Here is a 27,631-nt window from a genome sequence, read left to right on the forward strand (position 1 = left end):
TCACAATTTATTAACAATAGAATATCTATTTCAGGACACACACAAAAAAAAGAGTGGAGTAATCATTGGAAGAATGAACCAGAAGATCACAGATGTAGGACTAGATAAAACCCCATTCAAATCCATATTTCCCCCATCAGATTGGCAAGTAGAGCCTCAAAGATGACAAGCGATTTTTCCAAGGTGATATATGATATAAGGATCTTCTTGGATATGACAACATGGCACAATAATCACCCTAGCAATAGGGATGTTAAACTAATAAATCCCTGAAAAAGACACAGAAGGCAGTGACTTGAATGAGGACTTCTTGCCTAGCAGCAGATAAGAGGACTATTCTCTAGTCCTGCTCAATGATCAAAATCAAAGTCCACAAAAGTCCTGAGGACAGGGGTTCATGTAAAAGTGAAGTCTGTCTGAAATATTCACCCTACAGTCTTCAGACTGCTCACTGCCAACCCAATCCCAGGTTGATTCAATAATCTACTACCCAATCCCCCTGGCAAACCTGAGCTTGTCTTTTTTTAATGTAAATAATAAATTTAAGACAACTTTCAAAGGTGCCCTACATGTACCTGATTCCTTATGTTCTCTTCTCATTCTTTTGAGCCCTATTCCTAGCCTCTCTCTCTTCCAACTCTTTGTTGAAGAGAAAAGCAAAATTCATAATAAATATACATTGTCAATTACAACATACATCCATACATCCCATACTATACTCCCTACAGACACATACACACACACATATTGACTATGATGAAAAATTATATGCCTCATTCTGCATCTTGAGTCCATTATATACCTGGTGATAACATGCTTCCATTAAATTAAACACACGTGTGTGTATATGTATATACACACATAGATACACATACTATATATATATATATATATATATATATATATGTATATATATATACATACATAGTCTCAAAGGAACTGGAAAAGCTGTCTTGTAAGAGATGAGACGTTAGCTAAGATTCGAAGGATGTCAGGGAAGCTTGGATATAGAAATAAAGAAGCAAAGTTTCAGAGCTGGGGTGCAGCCAGAAATTATCCTCCTGACTCTCCTGGTGGCTTCAGTCTTATCTGATCAAATATCTTCCTCATGGATTTAAAGGATAATTGATTTCATACCAGAAGGGACCATCTAGTCCAACACTCATATTACAAAGAAACAGAATCCCTGAGAACTTGTGAATGATTTACTACCTATGAAATGTTGAGTCTCAGAGAGAGAATTTGACTCTGGGTCCTCTGCCATAAGAGTCAGTGTTTTTTCCACTCTAAAAGTCAATCTTACATTCTACTAGATGGGGAAGGGAGAGAGAGAAAAGTAGATGAAGAACTATAACATGTATTCAGATTAATAAATGCTAGGTTATTTAAGGAGACATAAAGTACTTATCAGATGAGAGAATCTGGAATTATTTCACAAATGAAGTGATACGCCTTAGTGATTTCAGTGAATTAATTATTAACAATAATAACATTTTAATAATTATTATTAATTATTTCAGCTCCTCTACTTAGCTATCTCCTTTACTTTTTCTTAAAGGTTGTTCACTTTTGTAGTACAGTGACAAGAATGTCAGATTCGGTATCAGAAGAGCAGGTTCAAACCCAAGCTTTGCTAGCTAGTATCTAAATTAATCTATGCAAATCATTTAACTTCTCTGGGCCTCAATTTCCTGATTTATAAAATCAAAGAATTGAACTAGATAGATTTAAAGATCTCTTCCAATTCTATATCTGATACTAAGAGAATATCTTCCCTGCAACAAGGAGCAAAATAGAACTGCAGAGACAAGGTGAGAAATTTCAAGAACAAAATAATGCCATAATCTAGGGAGCCACTACAGGACATCCATTGGTGATGTCCAGTCCTCCTGAAGTTAGCTGACCTTTCATCGCTGGTGAAACTTCCACACTGACAGATCTTGCCTCCATTTCTTAAAGGTGTGACTCTGCTGAAGTGGCAGTAAAGCAAAACTTCAAAGAGGTCTCTTCAAGGTCACTCTGGCAGGCAGTATTTTTTAATCACAGAAATACAGTCAAGAGGAAAAGGACTGTCTGCTCAAGGCAGAACAATCAGAATTGTTTATCAGATTGTCAGGCTGACTGCTGGGTCCTTCTACCCCTGAAAATGACTTCGTCATTATGCTTTCCAATGATTAACCTGTAATTATTTGATTTTGAAGGGACCTGTGTTATTCCATCTGGCTCTGGAAGCGACAGAGCAATTATAATTTATTTTGACCCTCTAGAGAGTAAATATTGTGAATATAGAGAAGGCTGAAATCACAGAATGTATGCCTTCATACCTGCAGGAAATATTTCTAATGATCCTTCATTTACCTGATGCCAACATCATTTTCCAGTTCCTGGAAAAGGAGAATTCCATCAGGATCTGTAGACTATGCTATTGTTACCTTGCGTGTACAACATTAATGTATGTGGGGGACAACCTGTGGTTTCACCTTGTTTGGAATTCCTGTGAAAACTATTTCCCCCAACCTCTTTGCAGTCTTCAGGCGTTCTTTAGAGCCACTCAGGGTGACACAGGCACAGGAGGTAGCATTTAAATTCTGAACTTTCTACCTCTAAGGCTGTTTTATTCATAGCTGAGCCAAGATGTTACATTTATAGGATTATAGGTTGAGACCCAGAAGGACCTTTACAGACCACTGAGAACAACTGCTAAAATGACGAAATCTAAGGCAGAATTTGAACTCATGTCATATAAACTGCAAGTCCAGCACTCTTGTGATAACTGTTGCTTCTTAATTTAAAGAATCTGAACTAGGTACAAGCATCCAGTATATTCATACTGACATTGAATAAACTTATTTTCTCATTACTTTGTTTTTAGTTATGTCAAGACCAAAAAACTAGATGAACACTAATGTACCTTTCAGATCTATATCAAGGTGTTAGAAGAATATTTCCCCACAATCAAAAGTATAATAGATACATACATACAAGTATAGATGGATAGAGATATAGATATATAATTGCAAACAAAGTAAGACATTTCAAAAAGCCCTTTTCTGACATTCTCCCAAGATTTCTTAATTTGAAAACTTATTTCACTCTTAATTTTGGTAGGTTTTTTAGTTATGTCAAGACCAAAAAACTAGATGAACACTAATGTACCTTTCAGATCTATATCAAGGTGTTAGAAGAATATTTCCCCACAATCAAAAGTATAATAGATACATACATACAAGTATAGATGGATAGAGATATAGATATATAATTGCAAACAAAGTAAGACATTTCAAAAAGCCCTTTTCTGACATTCTCCCAAGATTTCTTAATTTGAAAACTTATTTCACTCTTAATTTTGGTAGGTTTTGTCATTGTTCTAGCATTCTAGTATTACTTCTGAGGGAAACTAAGGGCAATTTAAGTAACTTCCAGCATTCTCTCAATCGTCTTGACTCCAACCCCACCTAAACTTTTAAAATTAGCTGGAAAGATGATATAGGAATTGTATCATTCAAGTCAAGTCAAAAAAGAACTCTGCTGAACACTGAAAATACAGAGGAAGGTTAAAAAACAGTTTGATTATAAAGTGTTCACAGTGGAATGCAGAGATACTACATACAAAACAACATAAGAAAACCAGATATATGAAGGATAAATAGGTAATCATAGGAGGGGGAAGGCATTCCGGTAAATGAAGACTAGGAGAGAATTCTTGTAGAAAGTGGTACTTTATGAAGATGCCAGGGATTCCAGAAAGTGGAAGTGGAAAAGGGAGAGACATGTGAAGCATGTTAATGACAATGCCTAAAATTAGGAAATGTAATACTGTGTGTAGTATCAGTATGGAGACCAGTGTCCCTGGATCACAGGGTACATAGAGGAATGGTAAATGACAGAATAAGATTTAAATAAGTTGAAATGAAATCATAAAACATAAAAAAGTCACAGCTAAATATAATAACAGCAAAGAGGTTCTCCTTGAAGAGGCAAAAGAGAAAGAATTGATTCCTTTTTTTACGCCAATGGCAACAAAAAATATAATGTCCTGGGACGCATGGTCATTCTGCCTTCAAGGACTCACAATGAGTATAATTATACAAACTGTTTTTTTTTTTTGTTAACTTTTGTTTATACACATTCTGACCAATGTAGATAATTGCCATAGGATTGCAAAGGATAAAAAAGGGAAATTCTTTGAAGATCTTGGCAAGATCCTCCGAACTATGTCTACAAATATTCAAGGTCTGCAATACAAAGGTAGACACAAAGAAGATAGTGCCAGAAAATATGGTTTAGGATCAAGAAAATAAAATAAAACAAAACAAGGATGAAGACTGTTCAGTTATATTGACTTTGTATTATCTTATATGCACACACATTCATTTAAAAGGAGGCATAAGCCTATATGCAGTTTAATAGAGTGAGACATCACCAGATGCTGTGATGAAAATGTTCCTAGAACAGTGAAAGAAAAAAATCAAAAGAAAGACAGCCCAAAGAAATATAAGAGAGAAAAAAGATATATTGGTAAAAAGAACCATCTCTTTCATTGCTTCCAGTCCAATGTGATTCACCATTACAGGCTCTTAGTGCTGTGCAAGAAAACCTTACCTTCTCCTAGGTTAGAAGATACAGGAAGCAGATAGATGCAAGCCATGGTAATGATGAGGATGATGGGGGTTACTGATAGATTAAAAAACTGCCCAGGTTGCTTTTCTTGTAGTAAACAGCAATATTTTTCTCTATATAATTCTATGGAGAAGGATTCTGGAAAGATGGCAGAGTAGGTTGGAAAATTTCAAGTTCTCCAGATTTCTCTTCCAAATAGAAAAAAATTGCACTCAGGGCAGACATAGATTGATGGAAAATCAAGAAGACTTGGGGAAGAACAAGGGCCCTCCTGATACAACCCAGGAGAGCTTAAGAAAGACTAGCTAAGGATTAATCTGCCTGAAATGCAAACACCTGTCAGGTTGCTCTGCAGAAACATTAAGTGGGAACACCTTGAGTTAGCTAGTGTCTGGAGCTTCAGTGTGAACCACAGAGACTTCCACCTTCAGCACTTTGTCTAGTTGGGATTTGAGCCCAGGAAGACTGAGAGCACCTCAGTTTGTTGGGAATACTAGGCCCAGCTGTGCTGCTAAGATAGGGCCCTAGGCTAAAAGGAACCAGAATCAGGTGAATGTATAAGCGGTAGGACAGGAATGCTGCTGGCAGTGGGAACTTGCAGGAGACCCCTTGGTTTGGGGGTCCTGGTCAGAGTAGAGAGCTGAAGGGAAGCTGGAAGTACCATCCCTTCACCCCACAATAATACATTTTATTTAAAAAAATGAATCAGCTAAGAAGAAAGAATCCCACTATTTAAACATATTATAGGGAAGACCAGGGTTCATCTTCAGAGGAAGAAACTTTAGTAAAAAAATAATAATAATAAAAAAAATAAAAATAAAGACCATCCAAGAAAAACAAGAAGCTTATAAAAAATGTTAACTGACTAGAAAAGGAGGTACAGAGTCTCAAAGATGAAGATAATTCTTTGAAAATTACAATTGGGCAAGGAGAAGCCAGTTAGGCAATAACAAACCAAGAAATAATAAAACAGATGATAAAGAATGAGAAAATAGTACAGAATGTGAAACATCTTATATAGAAAAAAGACAGATCTGGAGAACAGATCAAGAAGAGAAAACATAACAAGAAAATTGTGACCAAAAAGAGAATCTTGACAAAATAATGCTGGAAATAATCCAAAAAAATTGTCCTGGAGTGATAGAACATGAGGGAAAAAATTTTACATATAAGAGTCAATATGAAAAATCAATTGTAAAGAACTTAACATAGGCAACCTGTTTAAACATGGACAAATTGTTTGTTTTTTTACATGGGAAAACATGTTTAAGATTCACATCAACAATAGGGAAAACTCAAACAAAAAATTAGCAGAGCTAAAGTAAAAATAGTAATCAGGTTATACAAATGAGGGGCAGAGGAAGAATTGGGGGGAGGAAGGCTTGTAGTTCTGAAAACCTACTCCCATAAGGAATGAGTTCAATAAACAAGACTACATGTATACCATGAAGGGTACAGCACCCTTCAAAATCTATTAAAAAGGGAAAAAAAAAAAAAAAAAAAAAAAAAAAAAAACAAGGAGGGGAGGATGGGCCGATAGGGAAGCAAAGGGTGAGGGAAGAAAACAAGGGAGAGGTCTTTGGGTGGGGGGGAGGTTAAGTAATAGCAAGGCAATTTGTGGAGTTGAATTTAATTAAAGAGACATCAGGGATAGGAAATACATGTGTGTCTATGTATGGTATGTGTGACTATGAGAGTGTATGTGTGTATATATATCTACATATCAATACAAAAATATATCTTTTCTTAACTATAGCTTGCTTGGAGTAGGGAGAGATAAAAGGAGGGAAAAGAATAAAGTAAATAAGGTGCACAGCAGAGAACCAAAGTACAATTTATAAGGGAATAAACAAAAAATAAACAAAAAAAAGGAATAAACAATAATGGATATAATTTCTTTAACTAATGTATGTGTGTATGTGTGTGTGTGTGTGTTTGTGTGTGTGTGTGTGTATACTTTCTTGATCTGGTAACTTGTTTTATATTTTGAATACTCCCTGATGTTCTGCTGGGCACATGACAATGTTCTTTTTTGTTTTGCTTTATTTTGTTTGGGGTTTTTTCTGTTTTTCTTTTTTCTTACTGTTTTTTCAAATAAAATAAATTTTAAATATATATATATATATTCCTATTGAGGATGAAAGGGAACTTGAATTAGACAGAACAGCACAGATTTTAAGCTACAACACATCTTGGTGTTAGCTATCAATTTCCATTTTTCTTTGGATATGTGGTATGTAAGTTGCCAGAAAAGCCATGAAATTAGTGCTGAATTGATAATTTATGAAATTATGAAATGGGAGCAGGCAAACCCATTCTTTGGGTAATCATTAGGAAAGACCACCTATTTCAGTGGGAAACAGGGCTGCAATCACACTTTAATAAACCATAGAAGGTACAGAGATAAATATTGAAAAGTAGAGAGAAATATAGAAGCACACTGCACATCTCAGGCATAGAAAATGAGATGGTGAATGGAAGCAGTGTGAGGAAGAGGATGGTTATAGGGAGATCCAGAGGATATCATTCACATACCCAAAGATTAGGATTGGGAGCACTGTAATCACTATGATTTTATTTGCTTGCCTAATATCAATAATTGGCTTCTGCAGTTTCCATCTATTGCTATTGGTTCTGACCCTCTGAGACCAAACAAAATAAACTGAATTCTTCTTCATGACATCCTTTCAATGCTTGAAGATCACTATCATAGTATCCCTGAATCATCTCCAAGCTACCCAAGAGCAATTCCTTCAACTAATTTCTATTAACATGAGCTCAAGAGACTTCAATCATTCTAATTGTTTTCATTTGAACATTCTCATCAGTATTAGTGCCTTTATAGTGTTATGAGCTAAATTCAATACTCCAGATATGGAGTGGGGAAGGTAAAGGCAAATTATATTGATACTTTCACCACCTTATCCTTTGAAGTCATCTCCTTTTTTATTCATTCTGATTGGTTTTTTCCCAATTCAATTTTTTTTCTTTTTTTTAAACTGCAATATCATAATGTTGACTAACATTAAGTTTACAATCCAATGATGACAACAACAATAACAACAACAAAAATTAGAATCTTTTCAGAAATGGTCCCTGATCATGCCTCACAATTCTGTAATTGAGAAAACTTTTCTTTTGCTCCATTCTGTTTTGTTTTGTTTTTACTCATGTATAGGTATCCCTACTGAAATACATGTTACTAGATTCATCCCAAAATTTTAACAAACCAATATCTATTTTAATCTTAATTAGGTCATCCAGTGTTTTAGCTGTATCTTTCAGCTTTTTTCCATCTATGGAAATTTAATTTAATTAACATATCATCCATGTCTTTTATCCAAGTTATTGATTAAAAAGTTCAAATGGCTATACACTGGAAAACTGCTGCCATTATATTAAATATTTCATTAATATTATGTTAAATATTAACAACTAATCTGAGACTTTGTGATCAGCAATCCAATGTGTTCTGAATATGTATAATTAGATTTTTATTTAATGGACATCTTCCTATCTTCTCCAAAAAACAAACGAAATAAGAAACTCTGTAAGTTCCTTAACGAATTAAGTCACTTGCTCCACATGAACTCTATCCTCAGGTATTGAAATAACTGATGAATGTGATCACTAAATTTCTGCCAGTGTTATTTCTAATATAATGAGAGAAAAATGTGTGAGATATAGTGTCAAAAGCTTTGAGTAGATTATATAGTACCACTCCCCTCATTGGCTATTTCAATAATCAGGATCAAAGACATATCAAATGTGTTTAGCTTGGCATAAATCATTTATGAGGCATTCACATTAGTTCTTTATAATAACTTCTTCTAGTCTAATTTTCACTAACTATCTCTTTAATATTTCCTTTCTTATCCTGAGTATTAACTGGCGGTAGATAATTATTATATCATTCCAGTATAATGGCCATTCTTCTATTTAGAGTTCATAGGAGAGTGAGTTCTTCTGCATTCTGTTTCATGAAGCATAATCATTCCAACTACTCAATAAAAAAGATATCCTATATCTTTTTTGACATTTCATCCCTGCCAATATAAAAGGGGAAAAAAAGGACAAAGCTATTTTTGTCAGCTGTAGCTTGCCTTAGATCTTTTTGTGGTAGCAAAGAATTGGGAAAGGAGTAGGTAATGGCTGAGCAAGTTGTGGTACATGAAAGTAATGGAATAGTATTGTTCTTTAAAAATAATGAACAACGTGATCATAGAAAGGCCTAGGAAGATTTACATGAACTGATGCTGAGCAAAACAAGCAGAACCAGAATACATTGTACACAGTAACAGCAAGAATGTGCAATGATCGACTATGAAAGGCTTGATTCTTCTTGGTAGGTCAGTGATCAAAAGGAATCTCAATAGACTTTGGACAGAAAATGCCATCTGCATCCAGCAAAAGAACTAAAGAGACTGAGTGAAAATCAACACATGCTATGTTCATTTCTTTTTTTTTCTGTTTTTTTTTCTCTCTCCTATGGTTTTTCGCTTTTGCTCTAATTTTTCTCTCCCAACATGATTCATAAAGCAATGTGTATTAATATATATATATATATATATATATATATATATATATATATATATATAAATTTACTACAATAAACAAGTGATGAGTGTGTTGTTCTCAGAAAAGCCTGGAAAAACACATAAACTGATGTAAAGTGAAATGTGTTGTATACAAAGTAATAACAATATTGTAAGATGATCACTGTGAATGACTTAGCCATTCTCAGCAATACAATGATCCAAGACAATTCTGAAAGATCTATGATGAAAAATACTACCCATACCCAAAAAAAGATCTGAGAAAGTCTGAATACAGATTGAACTATACTATATTCTTACTTTATTTTTCTTGAGATTTTTTTCTTTTGATCTATGTTTTCTTTCACAATATGACTCCTATGGAAATGTTTTTCTTGACTGCACAGGTATGATCAATATCAAATTGATTCCTTTTTAATGATGGAGTTAGGAAAGGGGAAGGGGAATAATTTGGAACTCAGAATTTTAAAAACGATTGTTAAAAATTGCTTTTACATTTAAATGGGAAAAAATAAAATTATAAATATTATGCATTGTTAAAAAAAATTGTTAGCTTGCCTTTTCAGTTTTAGCTACTGAGCTGAAGTTTTCCTGAAGCTATTTTCAAAGGATAGGATTTATTCTTTTTATTCATTTATTAATGTTTATTCTTTTTATCTGACCTTGCTTCCATTTACTGTACACTTCTTTTAAAGATTTAAATTTATCGGAGAGTTACCTATTTCTTCATATTAATTAGATAAATCCTATTTTTACCCCTTTAATTGAAATTGTTTTCCTTTGCCTCAGTTTCCTGATCTGTATAACAAACTGGAGAAGGAAATGACAAAATACTTCAGTATCTTTGCCAAGAAGACACTAAATGAGGTCAAAGAGAGTCAGATATAGCTGAAAAATGACTGATCTAAAGGGTACATATCAGACTATGACTGTATACACTCTTCTTTAATGCAAACTCTAGGATGAAATTATAATTTGCCTCCCCCCATATCCACCACCTGCTCTCAAAAGTTCCCATCATTTTCACCCTCAATAATCAGTCCCTCCTTGTTGGTGAGAATCATCTCCAGATTATAAATTTTTTGGTTGGTTCTTTCAACTTTTTGAAGGATGGAATGATCACTAAGGCAAATTTAGAAATGATTACCTACTCTGCTTTTGACTAAGATAAAGAGCTCCAGCTGATGTATGTATAATTGGAATCCCATAGCATTACGATACCATACCTTATTATTTTTACAAAACTCCCCACTATTTTCCCTCTTATCCAGATAATCTGTAATATACTCATATAAAAAAATCACTTCTCCATTATTTGACCTTCGTCAATATACTTTCTATGTTGTTTTTCCCCCTCTTCTCAGATTTTCTCATCTGATGGGCTTTCTTATTCAATAAGGTTACTCCTTTTTCTATCCTATAAAGATTTTTTGTTTTGTTTTGTTTTTTTTACCAACTGTATTTCTTTACAATAAGGAATATCCATCTAAACTTTGGTCCTGTTATGAGTTTCACCATACCAATATCACTATTTATCAAGTCAAATGTTTAATCTAATGTTAAGATAAAACTTTTTCTTCTTTTTGAATGGTACTTAAACTTTGATATTTATGTAGTCATTTGAAGTTATATTTTTCTCCTGACTCTTTTCTTAGAATTTGTTTTCTATTGTAATGTCCAGGCTAGTTTTCTGGAGGTCCTCCGGATGGGCCTTAGTCTCAGCAGGATAGTCACCATGAGGATGGACAAGAATAGAGCCTAAAGTCTTTATTGTCTCCTTCACAGTCTGTCTGCTACATAGCCTGTGTCTGTCATAGTTTGACCCAGTCTCAATCTGTCACAGTCTCAGTCTGACCAAGTCCCCTTCCACAGTCTGATTCTGTTATATTCTAGCTCAGTCTGACTCTGTCCCCAGTTCTCTCAGCCCTTAAATACCCTATTGTAATTATATTCAACTGTAGAACTATTACATCACCATGTTAAGTACTAAGTATATGTAAACTAGAGAACCATTATCTCATCAATTCCACTGAGTAAACTCCTTGCTTCAAGTAAAGTTCTGCCCTCTACATTCTGTGAATTTCTGTGCTTCCAGAAGCTTTTCATTCTTTGTGGCTATTATCTATACTGTGTAACTTGGCACATATGCACATATGTGTTTTCCCTGCTCCAATCTTTTTATTTTGGTTTAAATACTTCTTTAATGGTTTCTCAGGAGGGCTTTGTAATTATGGTTTTGAAAAACTAAGCCCAAAACCTGCCTTAAACTAAAGGTTTAGTGATTAAATGGGACCTTTGTTGCGTCTTTACAAATAGTTTCTTCAAGAAAAGAATCTGAAGATGTTAAAAATGGCAAACACTGAAAAATGAAAAAAAAAAATTGACAATATCTTAGAGTACTAGAAATGTTAATGACCAAGATAGAGGCAGATGAATCTGTAATGATTGCTATGAAGTTAGATAGTTTAATAATTAAAGATCAAATCAATGGCAAATTACAAGAAAGCCTATTTATGGGAAGAAAACACCAATGATAGTGACCTCAATAGAACCTTTTTGAATGAACTGACAACACATTTGAAAAAAAGTAAATCACCAAAAGTAAAGGAATCTACCTCTTATCAGCACTTTCTAGAGAAGCTTCAGTGGTGGGAAATAATTGCCACATTAAATACTGATATAGCCTAGAAACTTACTCAATTCTCCAACCTCTGATCTTTTTATTGAGTGAACAGCCAGATTAGCCAAGGGGAATATTGGTTTCTGGAGTTTTGTAGTATCATAAAGCAAGAGATTAGCAAATATGAAAATATAAAATCTTAAAACAGTAGAAAGGAATATTAATTTGATAGTACATTGACACAATTAACTTTTCATAATAAGCTAGCTCAACCTTTGGCTGTATGTGTGTATGTATAAATATGTGTGTGTTTATTTCTATATACATATGTGTATAAATACATGCATTTATAGGTATATAGCTATACAAATATATATATGTGTGTATGCATGTATAAACATATGCATTATATCTATTTATATATCTATATATATATACAATATGCATACATGTTTATACAGCTCTGTGATTGCATACACATATGCATATATATAATATAATGCATGCATTATTCATATATACACATGTGCATTGCAAACATATACATATACGTTTCAAATTAGATAATTGAGAAAGCCAGATTGCTAGATCTGCCTTCTTAGTTTTATGATTCTGAGATGGTTATCCTGTCCAGGCTCTGAGTTGCATGAATACATTCAGCATACACCCTAAGCACAGGTCTATTTTATAATTAAATGATTGTAGCAGAATGTCACAGAGAATATGGTTGCTTCAGTTGACCATAGCTCCTCTTACTGGACCTCAAATTGGCCAGATTGCCAGGTATGATATGTACATCTTGGTCTGATCTTTCCACCATGCTTCATAGTAGTTATCTGTCTACTGATGATAGATGTCTAACAGAAACTCTTAACATGACCAGAACCAACTGGAAAGCTCACTTCAACTTTAATATCTGGCATCTAAGTGACACAGTACATAGAATCCAGAGCCTGGAGCACTTGGTTTAAATGTGTCCTCAGACACTAGTTGTGTGATCCTAGGCAAGTGACTTAGATGTGCTTGCCTTGGTTTCCTCATCTATAAAATGAGTGGAGAAGGAAATGGCAAAACATTTGATTGTCTTTGCCAAGAAAATATCAAAAGGGGTCCAAAAGAGTATAAAAAAGACAGCTAACCAAAAAAACAGCAACAATGCCTTATGTGTCTTTTCTTTGTTTTATTGAATACTTTAATGGAATTTGGTGAGAAAACAAGTAAAAGATCCAGTGAGTGCTATTTTCTTTTTAATTCTGACTTTTGAATAGTCTTCACAGTGTCATTTGCGGCAAGCAGAGCCTGCTTGATGCTGGTTGTGAGTCATAATAACACCTCCTGCCTTTCTATCCTATTCCCTGCAGGAACCACCGTGATGCGTATGACAGCCTTTGATGCTGATGACCCTTCCACAGACAATGCCCTCCTGCGATACAACATCCTGCAGCAGACTCCTGACAAGCCATCTCCCAACATGTTCTATATTGATCCTGAAAAAGGAGACATCGTCACTGTAGTGTCACCTGCGCTGTTGGACCGAGAGGTAAGTTCAAAGCCATCGACTTGCTGCTGAACAAAAACAGACTCAGATTCTCAAAACACTGAATATTCTCAAAGCCATTCAACAATACTCTGCATTATAAATGCCAGAACCTAAAGTTTCTTAATAGCCTGCATTCTTTTTTTCTCCTTTGGGTTCGAAGGGGCTAGATTTAGACAGGCTCATGATACTCCCTAAAGCCAAAGATTCCTGCCCTCAGTGAGGAGGGCAAAATAGATTGTCCTTTGGATGTTCTGCCATAGGCTGCTAGGGCTGAGTCACAGTGTGATCAAGAAAAGCTCAGTGACCAGAGTTATAGAACCTGATATGAATATAATCAGCTAAAACAACCTTTAACATAGAAACTATGGTCAGTAGAGAGGACTGATAATTATGGAACTGAATGGGTCCTATATTATCTGAAGAGGGTCTGTGCAAAAGTAGAAACCCTCCCAAATCCAGTAGGAAATAAGTGACTAAATATGCAATGGATAGAGTGGTGGGCCTAGAGTCAAGAAATCCTGAATTCAAATCCTATTTCAGGCAACTATTGGCTTTATCACCTTATACAACTCAACTTCTGTTTCTTCAGATGATAACATAGGAATAGTGAGAGTACTTGCTTTTCAGGTTTGTTGTGAGAATCAAATGAGATAATATTTATAAAAAAAATTTATTTCACTTCTGGGCACATATTTGGAGCTATGTAAATATTACTTATTATTATTATTATTTCTATCATCATTATTAATCATTTGGGCCTAAAGAATTATGGTTTTGGGACTGGGTAAGCTGTGAATTCTGCGTAATAATGCACAGCATGAATAATTTGTAAGTAACAAGGAATATTAAATTGTTTTTTAAAGATGATTTCTATTCATTCATTCAACATACATTTATTGAATATTCAATATGTATAAAGTATGGCACATGACACTAAGGAAATTGGAAAGTGAATTTAAAATGTATTTCTATTATTCATGGAATTTAAGTGACCAATGTGGAACAATAATATACACATATGGAATAGTGAAATGATAATTTAAAGTTATCATCTGTAAGATTAGAGGTTAAAAGACTAATAGCTAGTCTTAATTTATTTTCTTAAGTTTGTCAAGCACTTTATAAACATCATTTCATTTTATATTCACAACAAAATCCTGGGAGGTAAGTATTATTGTTACTTTATTTCAGATGGGGAAATTGAGGCTGATTAAAAGTTAAATGACTTGTTCAAGGTTACACAAATTAGTGTCTGAGGCCAAATTTTAACTCAGGTTTCCTGATTTCAATACCACCACTCTATTGATCTACTTAGCTGTCTCTAAGCATAGTAAAGGAGCTAAGTGTTCTGTGACTTCAAAAAAGGGGAAGACATATATATTTCAGGTAATGTATTTTAAGATCTCTATCTCATGTCCTGAACTCTAATCCTGAATCCTTAGCTTATAGTGGAATATTGCCCTGAATATTTCCTGCTGAAACTTCAAGGTCAGCATAAGGCCCATCACTTTTTTTATTATAATCAGCTGTGCTTCAAGAATATCCTGTTTCCATTATTACTATCTTATGTCTTATGTATTCAAGCTTTATTAACATTTAAGGTATCATTGACTTTACCTCTCTCATCCTTTTACCCTTACTATGTTCAGCCAGATGGAAGGGAAATTGAGGCCATTTAGGACAAATTCCTTATTTTACAAATGAGAACCTGAAGCATAGAAAGGTTAAGCAACCACGCAGTCATATAGATAAGAGTGTTGATAGCGTCTATGTTATTTACATATATATATATATATATATATATATATATTAAACTGTTCACAATGTTACTAGTCTTCTAGTCTCAGCTGGACTAGTTTTCTTCCTATGGGCTTTGTTGTCTCCCTCAGATACTGCATTTCTGACTTGCTGACAGAAATGGTTCTGCTGGAAATGGAGTCTCTGCAGACCATGGTTGGCTGAAGTCTATGCTGACTCTACCTTCTGGCTTTGCTAAAATGCATTGTTAAAGTGCTGCCATGCTATTTTAGTTTAAAGTCTTTACTCATATACTTGTGTAAGCTCTTTTATTTTATTTTTAATTAAATTTTTATTGATTTTTGTTTTTATAGCACCATCATTTCTCAAAATATTCCTCCCCTCTCTCGCATGGAACTATCCTTTATAACAATGATTTTTTTAAAATAAAAAAGACAGTCTAGGTTAAAAAAAAAATTCAAACTAACACATGAACCAAATCTGACACTATACACAAAATTCCACAGCCATAGTTCCCCACCTCTGATAAGGATGGTTTGGCTGAAATTTTTAATCCCCTCTTTGATGAAAACATTGTTCATTGTAACTTCATGGCAATGAGTTTTGTTTTTCTTGTTCCTATTCTTTTCATTTATATGATTATAATAATTATGTATATTTTCCCTGGTTCTATTTTTCCTAATTTTGATTTAATTTATACAGGTCTTCCAATCCCACTCTTTAGTCTATGCCATTGGAGTCAAAATAAAAAAATAATTTACTAAACTATACAAAAATATACCTGTGAACGACATATTGACATTAAAACACATATTAAGATTGTCTATTTTCTATTGTATTTTTATTTATTTTATTGAATCTTCCAAATTATAATTTGGTTCTGTCACTTGTGGAGTTATTGCTGTTCATATTTGACAGTTCTGTTCTATACATTTATAATTTCTTATAGAGCACTAACATTCCATTAAAATTATGTGCCACTCTTTATTTAGCCATTTTTAAATAGACTTCCACTCTTTTGTCCTCTCTCAGTTTTTTGCTATAATAATAAAAAAAAAGTACAGCCATAAATGGTTTAGTGCATTTGAGATTGTTCGTTTTATCCTTGGTCTCATTGGAATACATGCCAGCAGTAGAATCTCAGGGTCAAAGAGTAAAAACATTTTAGATCCTATTTATGTAAATAGAATTTTTTTCCAAAATACTAGGACCAATTCATACCTCCACCAGCAGCTTTAAAAAAAAAAAAAAAAAAAAAAAAGTAGAAATTTTTTTGCTCTTTGACAAGTAGAAAGTCTCTTGTTTTGCCTTATATTTAAATCACCCATATGCTTAAACAGAAGTCTTTCAGCCCTAGGTAACAAATTTTTCAAAACAAAGAGCACACTTATCCCAATTACTTAATGTGTTTTGATTATTTTTTTTTCTCCCTTAGTATTCTTCCTAGTCTGGGAACTGAAACAGTTAGTTCTTAATCAGAGATCTTGCTACTAGTTTTTGGTGAATAATTCATGTATCCCACAATTTTCAGTTTAGAAGACAAAACTATAAGAACAGGTGCAGCTATTTGTCTACTAATTACCAGCATCCCTGGGACCTCAGAGTTCCCCAGGTTTTTTGTTTCTTTCTTTATTTTTTGTTTGTTTGCTTTGTTTTGTTTTGGTTTGGTTTGTTTGCTTGTTTGTTTTGAGGCAATCAGCTTTAAGTGACTTGTCCAGGCTCATTCAACCAGTAAGTGTCTGAGACCTGAGTTGAACTCTAGTCATCTTAAATTCAGGCCTGATCCTCTGTCCACCTGTCCTAGTTTCCCACTTTTTTTTTTTATAAACCTACTTCTGATAGTAATGTTTTTCGAAGTACCTGAGTGGGCAGAGCTAAAAATATAGATACAAAGTAAGGCAAGTGGGCAAGGTCAACATCTCTAGGATTTGTTTAGCCACATTCTTCATGTGTAAATGGTAAAATGGATATTAAGTCATGCCCATAATGCACACACACACACACACACATATATATGTGTGTGTGTGTGTGTGTGTGTATACATGTTTATATATCCAGTCCTCTCCAATAAATATTAAGTTCCCAGGATGTGCCAGGCAATGTGTTAAGGTCTAAGAATACACTTAAGAAGAAAAAAAGGCACTCTTTGCCCTCATGAATCTCACAGTCTAATGAGGGGAGACAATATACAAATCAAGTAGGCAAGGTTATTGTCTCTGGCATTCATATAGCCATATTTCTAAATTCCTTAATATGTAGATAATAACATGAAAATTTATGCACATATTTTCATGTATGTTAAGATATTCAGTTATGTGTGTGTATACATACACATATACTAATAACTAAAGCCAAAGACTTGGATTTTATTTCAAAGCTGTGATACTAAGAACTTATTTAACCATTGTTTGGCTCATTTTATCCACGTGTAAAATTAAGATCCATGGCCAGAAGCTCTATCGATTTGCATATTGAGGAAAGAATATTGTTAGTTAGTATTTTTTTTAATCTGAATTAAGTACCAAGTTGGTCCTCCTTTTATTATCTCCTTCCTTCTCCCTTATGAGGCTATGAGAGGGCAAAATTTATATTGAAAGGGGTAGTGTTTGCAACTTTGTTAATTACCTTTATCAGAGTCCATGAGGTAGAAAACTGGTTTTTCCCAAAAGTAAACAGAAATAACATCTGAGGATGTTATAAATTATTCCTCATACTCTGTTCCATTATCTCTGGTAAAAGCTTGAGTGAGATACCTGGAAATTTCTACTGGGTACATTAGAAATGGGGTTTTCTATTTTCTTCTCTGAAATATACTATTCTCTCAACCCTCTGTTTCTCTTTAATGGGAATGATGCTTGAAGCCCTTGGAACATGAATGTCAATATCTACCTTTTTGCAAAGGAAACATCCCTGTAATGTGATTTCTGTGATAGCCGAATATATTTGCTCTTTCTTCCCTCATACCTAACTTACACAGGCCTGATCCATAGATATAGGTTTTCTATTTCTCTCCTTGGGAAAACTATCCCAAATTTTACCTATCTCCTTCCTCAATGCTTTGCTCTTGGCTTGGCTATTTCATATTCTCCCCCCAAAGGTAAGATGATAGACTACTCTGTTCCCTCTGGCATCCCTTTGATTTGCCATATTTTCGTTGTTGAAATACCTACAGGATACTAAATGATCTTTTTTTTTAAATTGTGAGGTAATAAGAATAGGGAACATTTTTATAGTGATTTAAGCTTTATAAAGCATTTTATACTCACCATCTTATTTAATAATAGCTCTCATTTATAAAAGCTTTAAGTTTTGTAAAGCGTTTTACATATATTATCTCTGATTCTCATTGGATCCTCAAAATAACTATTGTGATGAGGCAGAGAGTTGAAGTGACTTTCTCAGGATTATACAACTAATTGACATCTAGGGCAGGCTGTAAACCAAGGACTTCCGAATTTCAAATTCAGTTATCTATCAAATGTTATTACCCTATCTCTTTGCTTTTCATCTCAGCACTATAGGCCATGTGATACAGGAATTATAATCCCTGAGAAATGAAGAGGCCCAACGAATTGCAATGACATGCCTAGTGCCCCATAACCAATAGGAGTCAAAAACAAGATTCATAATTACTGTCTTTCTTCTATTCATTGCAGCCTGACAACTTTTTTAGAGGTTTTTATCATCATTTCAACATCATTATCACTATCGTCTTCATTATTAATAATAATATCATAAGCTATAATATATTTCTTATACTATTAATTATATTACATTAATATATCATTCAATCACATCAATCATAAGTAATAGCATGTACTTATAACTAATTTGTCTTGGTGGTCTTAGGTGGTACTATATTCAGTTTGGGAAGGGAAAGTGAAAAACCTGATGAATTGTATGTCTGGTCCTATTTTACTAACATAAAATATTTGGACAGTCACTATTTACCGAGCTAAGTGCTAATACACTAGATAATTGGATGCCTTGGGCTTATTTTGGGTACTAAAGGTTTCAAGTTCATAATCTTTTCATTTTGGTCTCTTCTAGCTATAACAAGTATATAATTATGGAAGCCAAATTAGCATTTCTACTCATAATACTACACAGCCCAAAGATAAACACAAATTAATGGAAATTGGAAAATCAATGCAAGTGAATAAGCAGACCGACTTTTCTATTAGGGTTTTCAGAGTTCAGTGCTGATCTTTGCAGCATCAGAACAATCTCAATGAAAGGAATATCTCTGAATGGAGAGGCCAGAATTATCCACTGATTAGTGACCACGTATTCAACATGACTGTTGATAAAATAAAACTGAAATTTAAGAACAAGATATTAAAGGTTACATAATGGATTTCTCACAAGAGTTTCATGGGATTTGCAGACCACTTAATATGACCAGTAGATAACTATTCCTCTATCTGAATAAGGTTGATTGTGACAAAGACTTGGTTCTCAGTGATTCAAAGCAATTTTTGAATAGAAAATGCCATCTTCCTCCAGAAAAAGAACTATGGAGATTGAATGTAAATCAACATAACCTATGTTCATTTTTTTTTTCTGTTTTTGTTTTTTCCCTTTTGTTCAAGTTTGTTGAATTTTTCTCTCCCAACAAGATTCATCATGCAATGTGTATTTTTAAAAATTAATTAAATTTATAAAACAAAACAAAACAGAATCTTATATTCTTTTGGTGGGGTGAGGGTGGGGGAGATAGGCAATATTTTCACATATAATTGATGCAAAATATATTTTTAAAAATAAACCCAGAGTGATTAGAGTGAGGAGCAGACACTAATAACAGATTTCAAGAAAGGTATGAACTTGAGCTAATCTAGGTATTTAAATAGGTCATGGAAAATGATTGAACAATAGCAAAGAGATTCAAAGAGACAAAGATAATTTTTAAAAATGTGTATGCTAGACATAGAGGTCAATTGTTCAAATCTAAGGGCTATGGAATGTTATATATGACTTACAGCAATTAGGCCAGTATAATAAAATAGTCCTATGGTGAATCTTTATCAAAATGGAAAATTACAAGGCCCAGGTTTTTACCCTTCACATAGATTGATTTTAACCCTTCTTCTGCATATGCTTTATTCCTTTGGCAAGCATTTTCCTTCTCAAAGGTAAAAAAAAATTGGGGGAAGTTTTATCATTTTAATAGTCTAATCACCAACTATAAAATATAGGAAATTTGAATCTCTAATTTAGGAAAGTTTTTTTAGATATTTAATAATATTTTATTTCCTTCCAATTACGTGTAAAGATAATTTTCAACATTCATTTTTGTAAGGTTTTGAATTCCAAATTTTTCTCCCTCCTATCTTTCCTTCCTCCCTCTCCTCAAGACATCAAGTAACCTGATATAGATTAACAATCATATTGAATATATTTCTACATTAGTCATGTTGTGAAAGTAGAGTCAGAACAAAAGGAAAAAATGAGAAAGAAAAACAAAACAAAACAAAAAAGCAAAAATAGTATCTTTTGATATGCATTCAAACTCCATAGTTCTTTCTCTACATGTGGATAGCATTTTCCATAAGTCTTTTGGAATTATCTTGGATCATTGTATTGTTGAAAAGAGCTAAATCTAAAATAATTGATCATAATACAATATTGCTGCTATGTCTACAATGTTTCTCATGCTTTTGTTTACTTCACTCAGCGTCAGTTCATGTAAGTTCTTCCAGATTTGTTTTTTAAGCCATCACTTTATCATATCTTATAAAACAATGCTATCCCATTATATTGATGTACCACAACTTTTTCAGCTATTCCCTAATTGATGAATATTATCTCAATTTCCAATTCTTTGCCACTACAAAAAGAGTTGCTATAAATATTCTTGTACACATGAGTTCTTTTCTTTTGTAATGATCTCTTTAGAATACAGACCAAGTTGTCTGGCAGGAACAAAGGGTATGCTAAATTTTATAGCCCTTTGGGCATCCTTTTAAAGTGCTCTTTAGAATGGTTGAATCAGTTTACAACTCTACCAAGAATGCATTAATTTTCCAATTTTCCCAATCTTTCTCAACATTTAGTATATTTTTTCTGTCATATTAGCCAATCTGATAAATATGAGGCCATACCTCAGAATTGTTTTAATTTGCATTTCTCAAATCAGTAGTGATTTAGACCCTTTTTTCATTGACTATGATGCAATTAGGGAACTAAATGATTCAATTTCTGGTCAGGGAACCAAATAATGTGGTTAGTGGCAGTGCAGAGAGTTGTGGGAACCCCTCTTTGGTCAGTGCAGGTCCAACATGAAAGAATTCATGATCCCATAATATTAGACTGGCAAAAAGGAAGTTTATTGTTGGTACTACAGAAGCCAGCTTTTGCTAAGAAGACTGACTTCCCAATGACAAAAGTCCTGGCAAAGAGATAAAGGTCCCAGCAGAGAAATCCTAGCAGAGAGATAATAAAAGGTTTATCACTGAGAAGAGAATGTCTCTCAAAGCTGGCAGGGGTCCTGGTAGGCAGCTGGGCTAAGGGGAGAGAGGTCCCTTGGCATGGCATGATTCCTGCTTCAGGTCTTCTGCAAAGAAATGAGCCCCAAATTGCCCTTTAATAGGAAATCTGAGACTGAAGTTTCAATTGAATGAAATCACTTAAGTTCAAACTAAGTAGGAGTGGTCCTGGACTAATTTTCAACTCAATAGAGGGTGCAGCCAGCTACTCAATAGAAATATCAAGTCCAGATCTCCAGCTAAATGAGACCACTTAAGTTTGAACTAAGTAGGGAATGGTCCTGGGCCAATCTTAATGAAACCATTTAACTTCCCTGAAGGTGGCACTCTGTCTGGAGAGGTCTCAGGGCTCACCTCAAAAGTCAAGGACAGTTTCAGGGTTCCCCCATAGATATTTTTAATTTCTTCACCTGAAAACTGCCTGTTCATATCTATTGACCATTCATTAGTTAAGTAATGAATTGTATTTTTATAAATTGAGTTCAATTCTAGTTCAATTATTTTAGAAATAAGTGCTTTATCAGAAATACTGTCAGGAAAAAAAAAAATGTTTTCCAGCTTTCTGTTTTCCTTCTAATCTTGATTGCACTAACTTTGTTTAACAAAACTCTTTTAATTTGATGTAATCAAAATTATCCATTTTGCATCACATAATGATCTCTGCCTCCTGTTTGGCCCTAATGTCTGCCTCTCTTCAAAGATATACAGGTAAACTATTCCTTGCTCTCCATATTTGCTAATAGTATCACTCTTTATGTCTAAATTATGTAGACATAATTTACTTGGTATATGGTGTGAGTTATTGGTCTATGTTTCTGCAAGAGTATTTTCCTATTATCCTAGCAGTTTTTATCAAAAAGGATGTTCTTAACACAGAAGGTAGAATTTTTGGATTTATCAAGCATTAAATTATTATAGACATTTACTACCATGTCTTATGTACTAAGCCTATTCCATTGATTTACTACTCCACTTTTTAACTGGTATCAAATAGTTTTGATGATTGCCAATTTATAATATAGTTTTAGATCTGATAAAGCATCTACTTTTTAAAAAAAATTAATTATATTGATATCCTTTTCTTCTTGTTTTTCCAGATGGATTTTGTTATTACTTTTTCTTGCTCTATTATATGTGTGTGTGTGTGTGTGTGTGTACACACATGTATTCTGATTAGTATGGCCATGGATAACTAAATTAATTTGGCCAAATTTGTTAATTTTTTTTTTCACATTAGCCCAACCAATCCATAAGAAACTTATATTTTCCAATTGGTTAGATCTCTACCTATTGAGATAATCATATGATTTCTGTTCATTTTATTATTGATATGGTCAATTATCATAGTAACTTTTTTTTTTTTTTTACCAATATTAGATCATCCCTGCAATTTGGGTAAGAACCCTACCTGGTATTATCTTAATGATATATTGTTATAATATCTTTGCTAATATTTTATTTTAAAATGTTGCATAAATATTCATTAGGAAAACTGGTCTATAATTTCCTTTCTCTGTTTTTGCCCTTCCTGGTTTAGGTATCAGCATCATATTTGTATCATAAAAATAATTTGGTAGAACTACTTTGCCTATCTTTCCAAATAGTTTTTCCAAATATTTCCAAATACATAATATTGAAATTAATTATTTTTAAATGGGTGGTAGAATTCACTTATAAATCCATCTGATCCTGGAGATATTGTTCTTAGGGAGTCTATTGGACTCTCTAAGTCGATTGGATAAAATAGCTTTACACTTTAATTTCCTCTTCATTGGTAGTGAATTCACTTTTTTTATTTTTAATACTAATTTAGTTTTCTTCATTTTTTTAAAAAAGAAATTGACCAAAGGTTTACCTTTTATTGTCTTTTGTTATTTTTCTTTTCTTTGTCTTCCTTCTTTCTTTTTTCTTTTTTTTTATAAAACCAACTCATTTTTATTAGTTCAATACTTTTTTTTTAATTTTATTAATCTCTTCTTTGATTTTCAGAGTTTATAATTTAGTATTTAATTGAGGATTTTAGTTTGTTCTTTTTCTAGCTTTTTTTTTTTTTAGTTACATGCCCAACTCATTGATCTTTTCTGTTTCTATTTTATTCATGTAAGCATTCGGAGAAATAAAATTTCCCTTAAGAACTTCTTTAGTTACAGTCCATATATTTTATATGTTGCTTCATTATTGTCATTTCCTTTGATGAAAATATTGATTGTTCTATGATTTATTGTTTGACCCACTGATTCTTTAGGATTAGATTATTTAGTTTTCATTTGCTTTCAGTCTATTTTTCCAGAGTCCTTTACTCCAAGGAATTTTTATTTCCTGATGATCTGAAAAGGAGGTATTTAATATTCCTGACTTTTTAGAGTTTATTATAAGGTTTTTATGCTCTACCACATGCTCATTTTTTTGTGTAGGTTCCATGCATCACTGGAGATTTGGAGAGGGAAAATGTATCCTTTTTATCACCATTCGATTTTGTGGTTAGTTTTATCTAATTCTGACAGAGGAAATTGAGGTCTCCCACTCCTAGAGTTTTGCTGTCTATTTCTTCTTGTAATTTACTTAATTTTTCCTCTAGGAATTTGAATGCTATACCACTTGTTGTATATATGTTTAATATTGATATTGCTTCATGAATTTGCATGTCATACTTGTGAAAGGGCTATGCTATTTTTTCTGCAATTTTAGTATCCATGCTGTTGAACAAGCACATTTAAGAAATTTTAATAGTTACACTTGATCTTGAGATGATACACAAAGTCATTACCAAAGCTTACAATATGTCCACTCAAGATCACTCCTTTTAGCCCTTGAATACTTTCATGTTAATCTTTACCATGGTTTTGCAGGAATTTTTATCCATTATCTTGGGAAGATAAAGTCCATCTTCAGGAACTTTGCACTGGCCTATACTGCGTGACTTTGGGCAAGTCATTTGACCATGTTTGCTTTTGTTTCCTCCCCTGTAAGATGAATTAAAGAAAGAAATGGCAAGCCACTCCAGTATTTTGGAAAAAAAAAAAAAAAAAAAAAAACCTCAAATGGGAACATAAGAAGTCAGATATGAATGAAATGATTGAATAGCAAATGCTCAAAAAAGGAATAGAAAGACAATTCTAGGAACTCCAGGGCAGCACGCTTTATACTTTCTGGGCAAATACATGTGGCTTTTCATGAGCTTCTCCTAACTGCTATTATTCACTCTTGTTGAAGGAAAAAACAAAATCTCTTCTTCCTTGAACTCCCATTCTGAATTAGTATGGAAATCCAAGACAAATAAAACAGTTAGAAAATGCTAGAAAAACAATTCAGTTGATTATTTTGGCCCATTGACTTGACCATGTTAGCCATGCAATTCCAATTTTATCCAATTTATTGTAGCTGATGAGTGACTATTATTCTGAAGAAATTTCCCAAGAAAATGGAGACATCAAACAATTAGTGAAAGTCTCTGTACATAGCAGGGAAATAATTGTTCATCAAATTAAATCAAATGTAATTGACAAGACAAACTTAAAATGAACATCTTGGCAGTATAATTAATGTGGTTCCTTTATCAAGCATTATTCAAAATTGTGCAAATTTGATTTTGTATCAATATATTGTATATTTGGAATAATCTTGGGAGATTCTTTTTCTGTCTATAAGAAATGTGCTATCTGATTTAAGATACTAGATTTATGAATATAATATATCCAGCATTTTCATATTTGAGATAACTTCTAAAACTATCTGGTACTCAAAGTTTCAGGTGAACTGATAGACCATTCATTTATATTCCATTGTAAATCATATACAAGGACATCTTATTCAAGATTTATGTGTATTTTCTTCTTATAAGATTCAAACATCCTTGGATATGGCAGAAATGAAACTTAAAATGTTTTAGGGGACATGCTCAATGCAAAAAAGTTATTAGAAAAGGGATTTTATGTAGCTTCAGAGCAAAAAGATCAACTTTGCCTATGTTGTCAAAAGGCTCTCGAGTATCTCAAGTATAAAGATGTCCCAATGAATCTCTCTCCTTTATACCTCTCTCTCTCTCTCTCTCTCTCTCTCTCTCTCTCTCTCTCTCTCTCTCTCATAATTTAATTGGTGAAAAGAATATCCATTGAGCTTATTAAAAATTCAGGTATGATATATAATTATTGAGCATTGTATATGCTATTGAGAATTTAAGAGATTTATCTATGGTCCCACATGGTTTGTGTCAGAGGTGCCATTAGTACCTAAGCATTCCAGATGTCAAAGCTATCCTTCTTTCTACTATATATAGTATGCTGATCTTCACTGAGCCATTTATCTATTTTGAAATTGTCTTGTGTTTTTTGTAAGTATAGAGCAGTAACATTAAACGCAAATAGCAACTATATACAATGTAAAAGATTCCCTACAGCTACATAGTGACTTAACAGACTTTATTGTAGTATTAACTATGTTTGTGGTATTTTTATTTATTTTGTTAGCTAATCCCTAGTTTCATTTTAATCTGGTTCCCATTGTATTCAGGGGAATTGTGCCCATCTGTTTGACTTTTATGATTTAGGCTGTTCTTATTGAGGAAATTCTCTTTACCAATGTGGAACTCTAACTACTCTGTAATTTAGAGTTTTTGAGAATTATGAGGCACTAACTTTATCAGAATCACAGTTAGTCTCAGAGGCAGGTCTTGAATTCATGTCTTTCAGATTCCAAAGTTCATTCTGTAAAGATATCTCTCACTGTCTCTGTGTTGCCTTTCACTTTCAAAAGAAATGATGCTTTAATCCTAGGTGGGAGGCAACTAACACTAAGTGAATAAGAGAAAGAAACGTGTCCTTCAGACAAAGTAGTTGTGCTTAAAATGGAACGTTGAGGGATTTGTATTCTGAAAGAGGGGGAAAATGCTTTTAAGCTATTTTGATCTAGTTCTAACATTTGTCCGTTCTCATCATGTTTGCACCAGACTGCAAGTACATACGGTTCAGTCTTGTGAAGAAAAACACCTCTCTGTTTGTTTCAGGGCATCAGTCTCACTGGGGTTATTTAGTCAATAATATTAGCACCTTTTGTGAAATATTATATATTTCACTTGTAAATATTTTAGGATAATTTTCACTTCATTTTTCATATCTATGACTTACTTAGTTTAGAGGAAAAAAAAGTAGATGTAAATGAATGATTTTAAAAATCCTTTATCCAGTCAACAAAATACTGACAGTAAAGCATTAGATTTTTAGTGAAGCACTTGTTCTCTCAGGTCAGTAAATACAATGAAATGTCAAATTTATCCATATGGTCCTCTGACCCAGAGTCCCAGGTTGTATTTGTGTCAAACAAATAAACTAGCTGGGGAATGAGAGGTAGAAAAATAGAATACAAAATTCCCCTTCATTGCACTGAACTCAAAGTCTAGCAATGATTCTGAGAATTCTCTTAGAGACTCAGGAGAATGCATTTGATTTAATCCAGCATTAATTATAACCCATATGCAAGAGAAAAATAACAGTTCTTGAACTCAGATAGTTTTACTTTTAATAGAAGACAAGGATAGAGTTAGAGGGCAAAGGAATGCAAAAGGAAGAGCTTTGATAGCTATAAAAACATATACTATAAAAGTTAGCATTTGACAGAGAAAAGAACAGGTCCAAACAAAATAAGTTTAAAAAAAAAAGATTGATGTTGAAAGGAATAGATTTTATCAAACATATCCAACCACCTTCACTCCTAAACTTCTAAAATCAATTTAGAAGAGAGTCACAGATTTCTCTCTACACATTCTGTCAGAAACTTCATTATCCTGGAAGTTCATTCCAACCTTGGAATTCACACAGTAGAAGACCCTCTTTCTTCTTGGATTGATCCCTCTAGAACCTCCATTTAAAGAAGTGGTCCTAGCCACGGTGTCTTCATTACTCTCCAGGATGCACTCTAGACCTTTCTCATGGCCAAGGGATATCTCATCTATTACCCAGCCCCTCCCCTCAGAGTTTCCTCCTGCCCTGCATAGACAGACACACAAACAGACACAGGCACACACACACACACACACACACACACACACACACAC

The 27,631-nt window shown here is 33.4% G+C and overlaps 1 protein-coding gene and 1 long non-coding RNA gene across 4 annotated transcripts in view; one reads left to right on the top strand and one right to left on the bottom strand.

Annotated features, from left to right (window-relative positions):
• LOC116420938 overlaps nucleotides 1-4,773 on the bottom strand; it is a 96,272-nt gene extending 91,499 nt beyond the window's left edge. The window contains exon 1 of the long non-coding RNA XR_004231356.1: nucleotides 4,603-4,773. This is a non-coding gene — a long non-coding RNA (uncharacterized LOC116420938). The remainder of the gene's footprint in view (nucleotides 1-4,602) is intronic.
• The window catches only part of CDH13 (cadherin 13), a 1,300,132-nt gene that overhangs the window by 972,242 nt on the left and 300,259 nt on the right, over nucleotides 1-27,631 (top strand). For all 3 annotated transcript variants that reach the window (XM_031949184.1, XM_023494633.2, XM_031949183.1), the window contains one exon: nucleotides 13,158-13,336. In XM_031949184.1, coding sequence (XP_031805044.1) covers nucleotides 13,158-13,336 — 179 coding nt within the window. The remainder of the gene's footprint in view (nucleotides 1-13,157; nucleotides 13,337-27,631) is intronic.

Source organism: Sarcophilus harrisii, chromosome 2 (assembly GCF_902635505.1).
Source record: "Sarcophilus harrisii chromosome 2, mSarHar1.11, whole genome shotgun sequence".
NCBI classification, from domain to species: domain Eukaryota; kingdom Metazoa; phylum Chordata; class Mammalia; order Dasyuromorphia; family Dasyuridae; genus Sarcophilus; species Sarcophilus harrisii.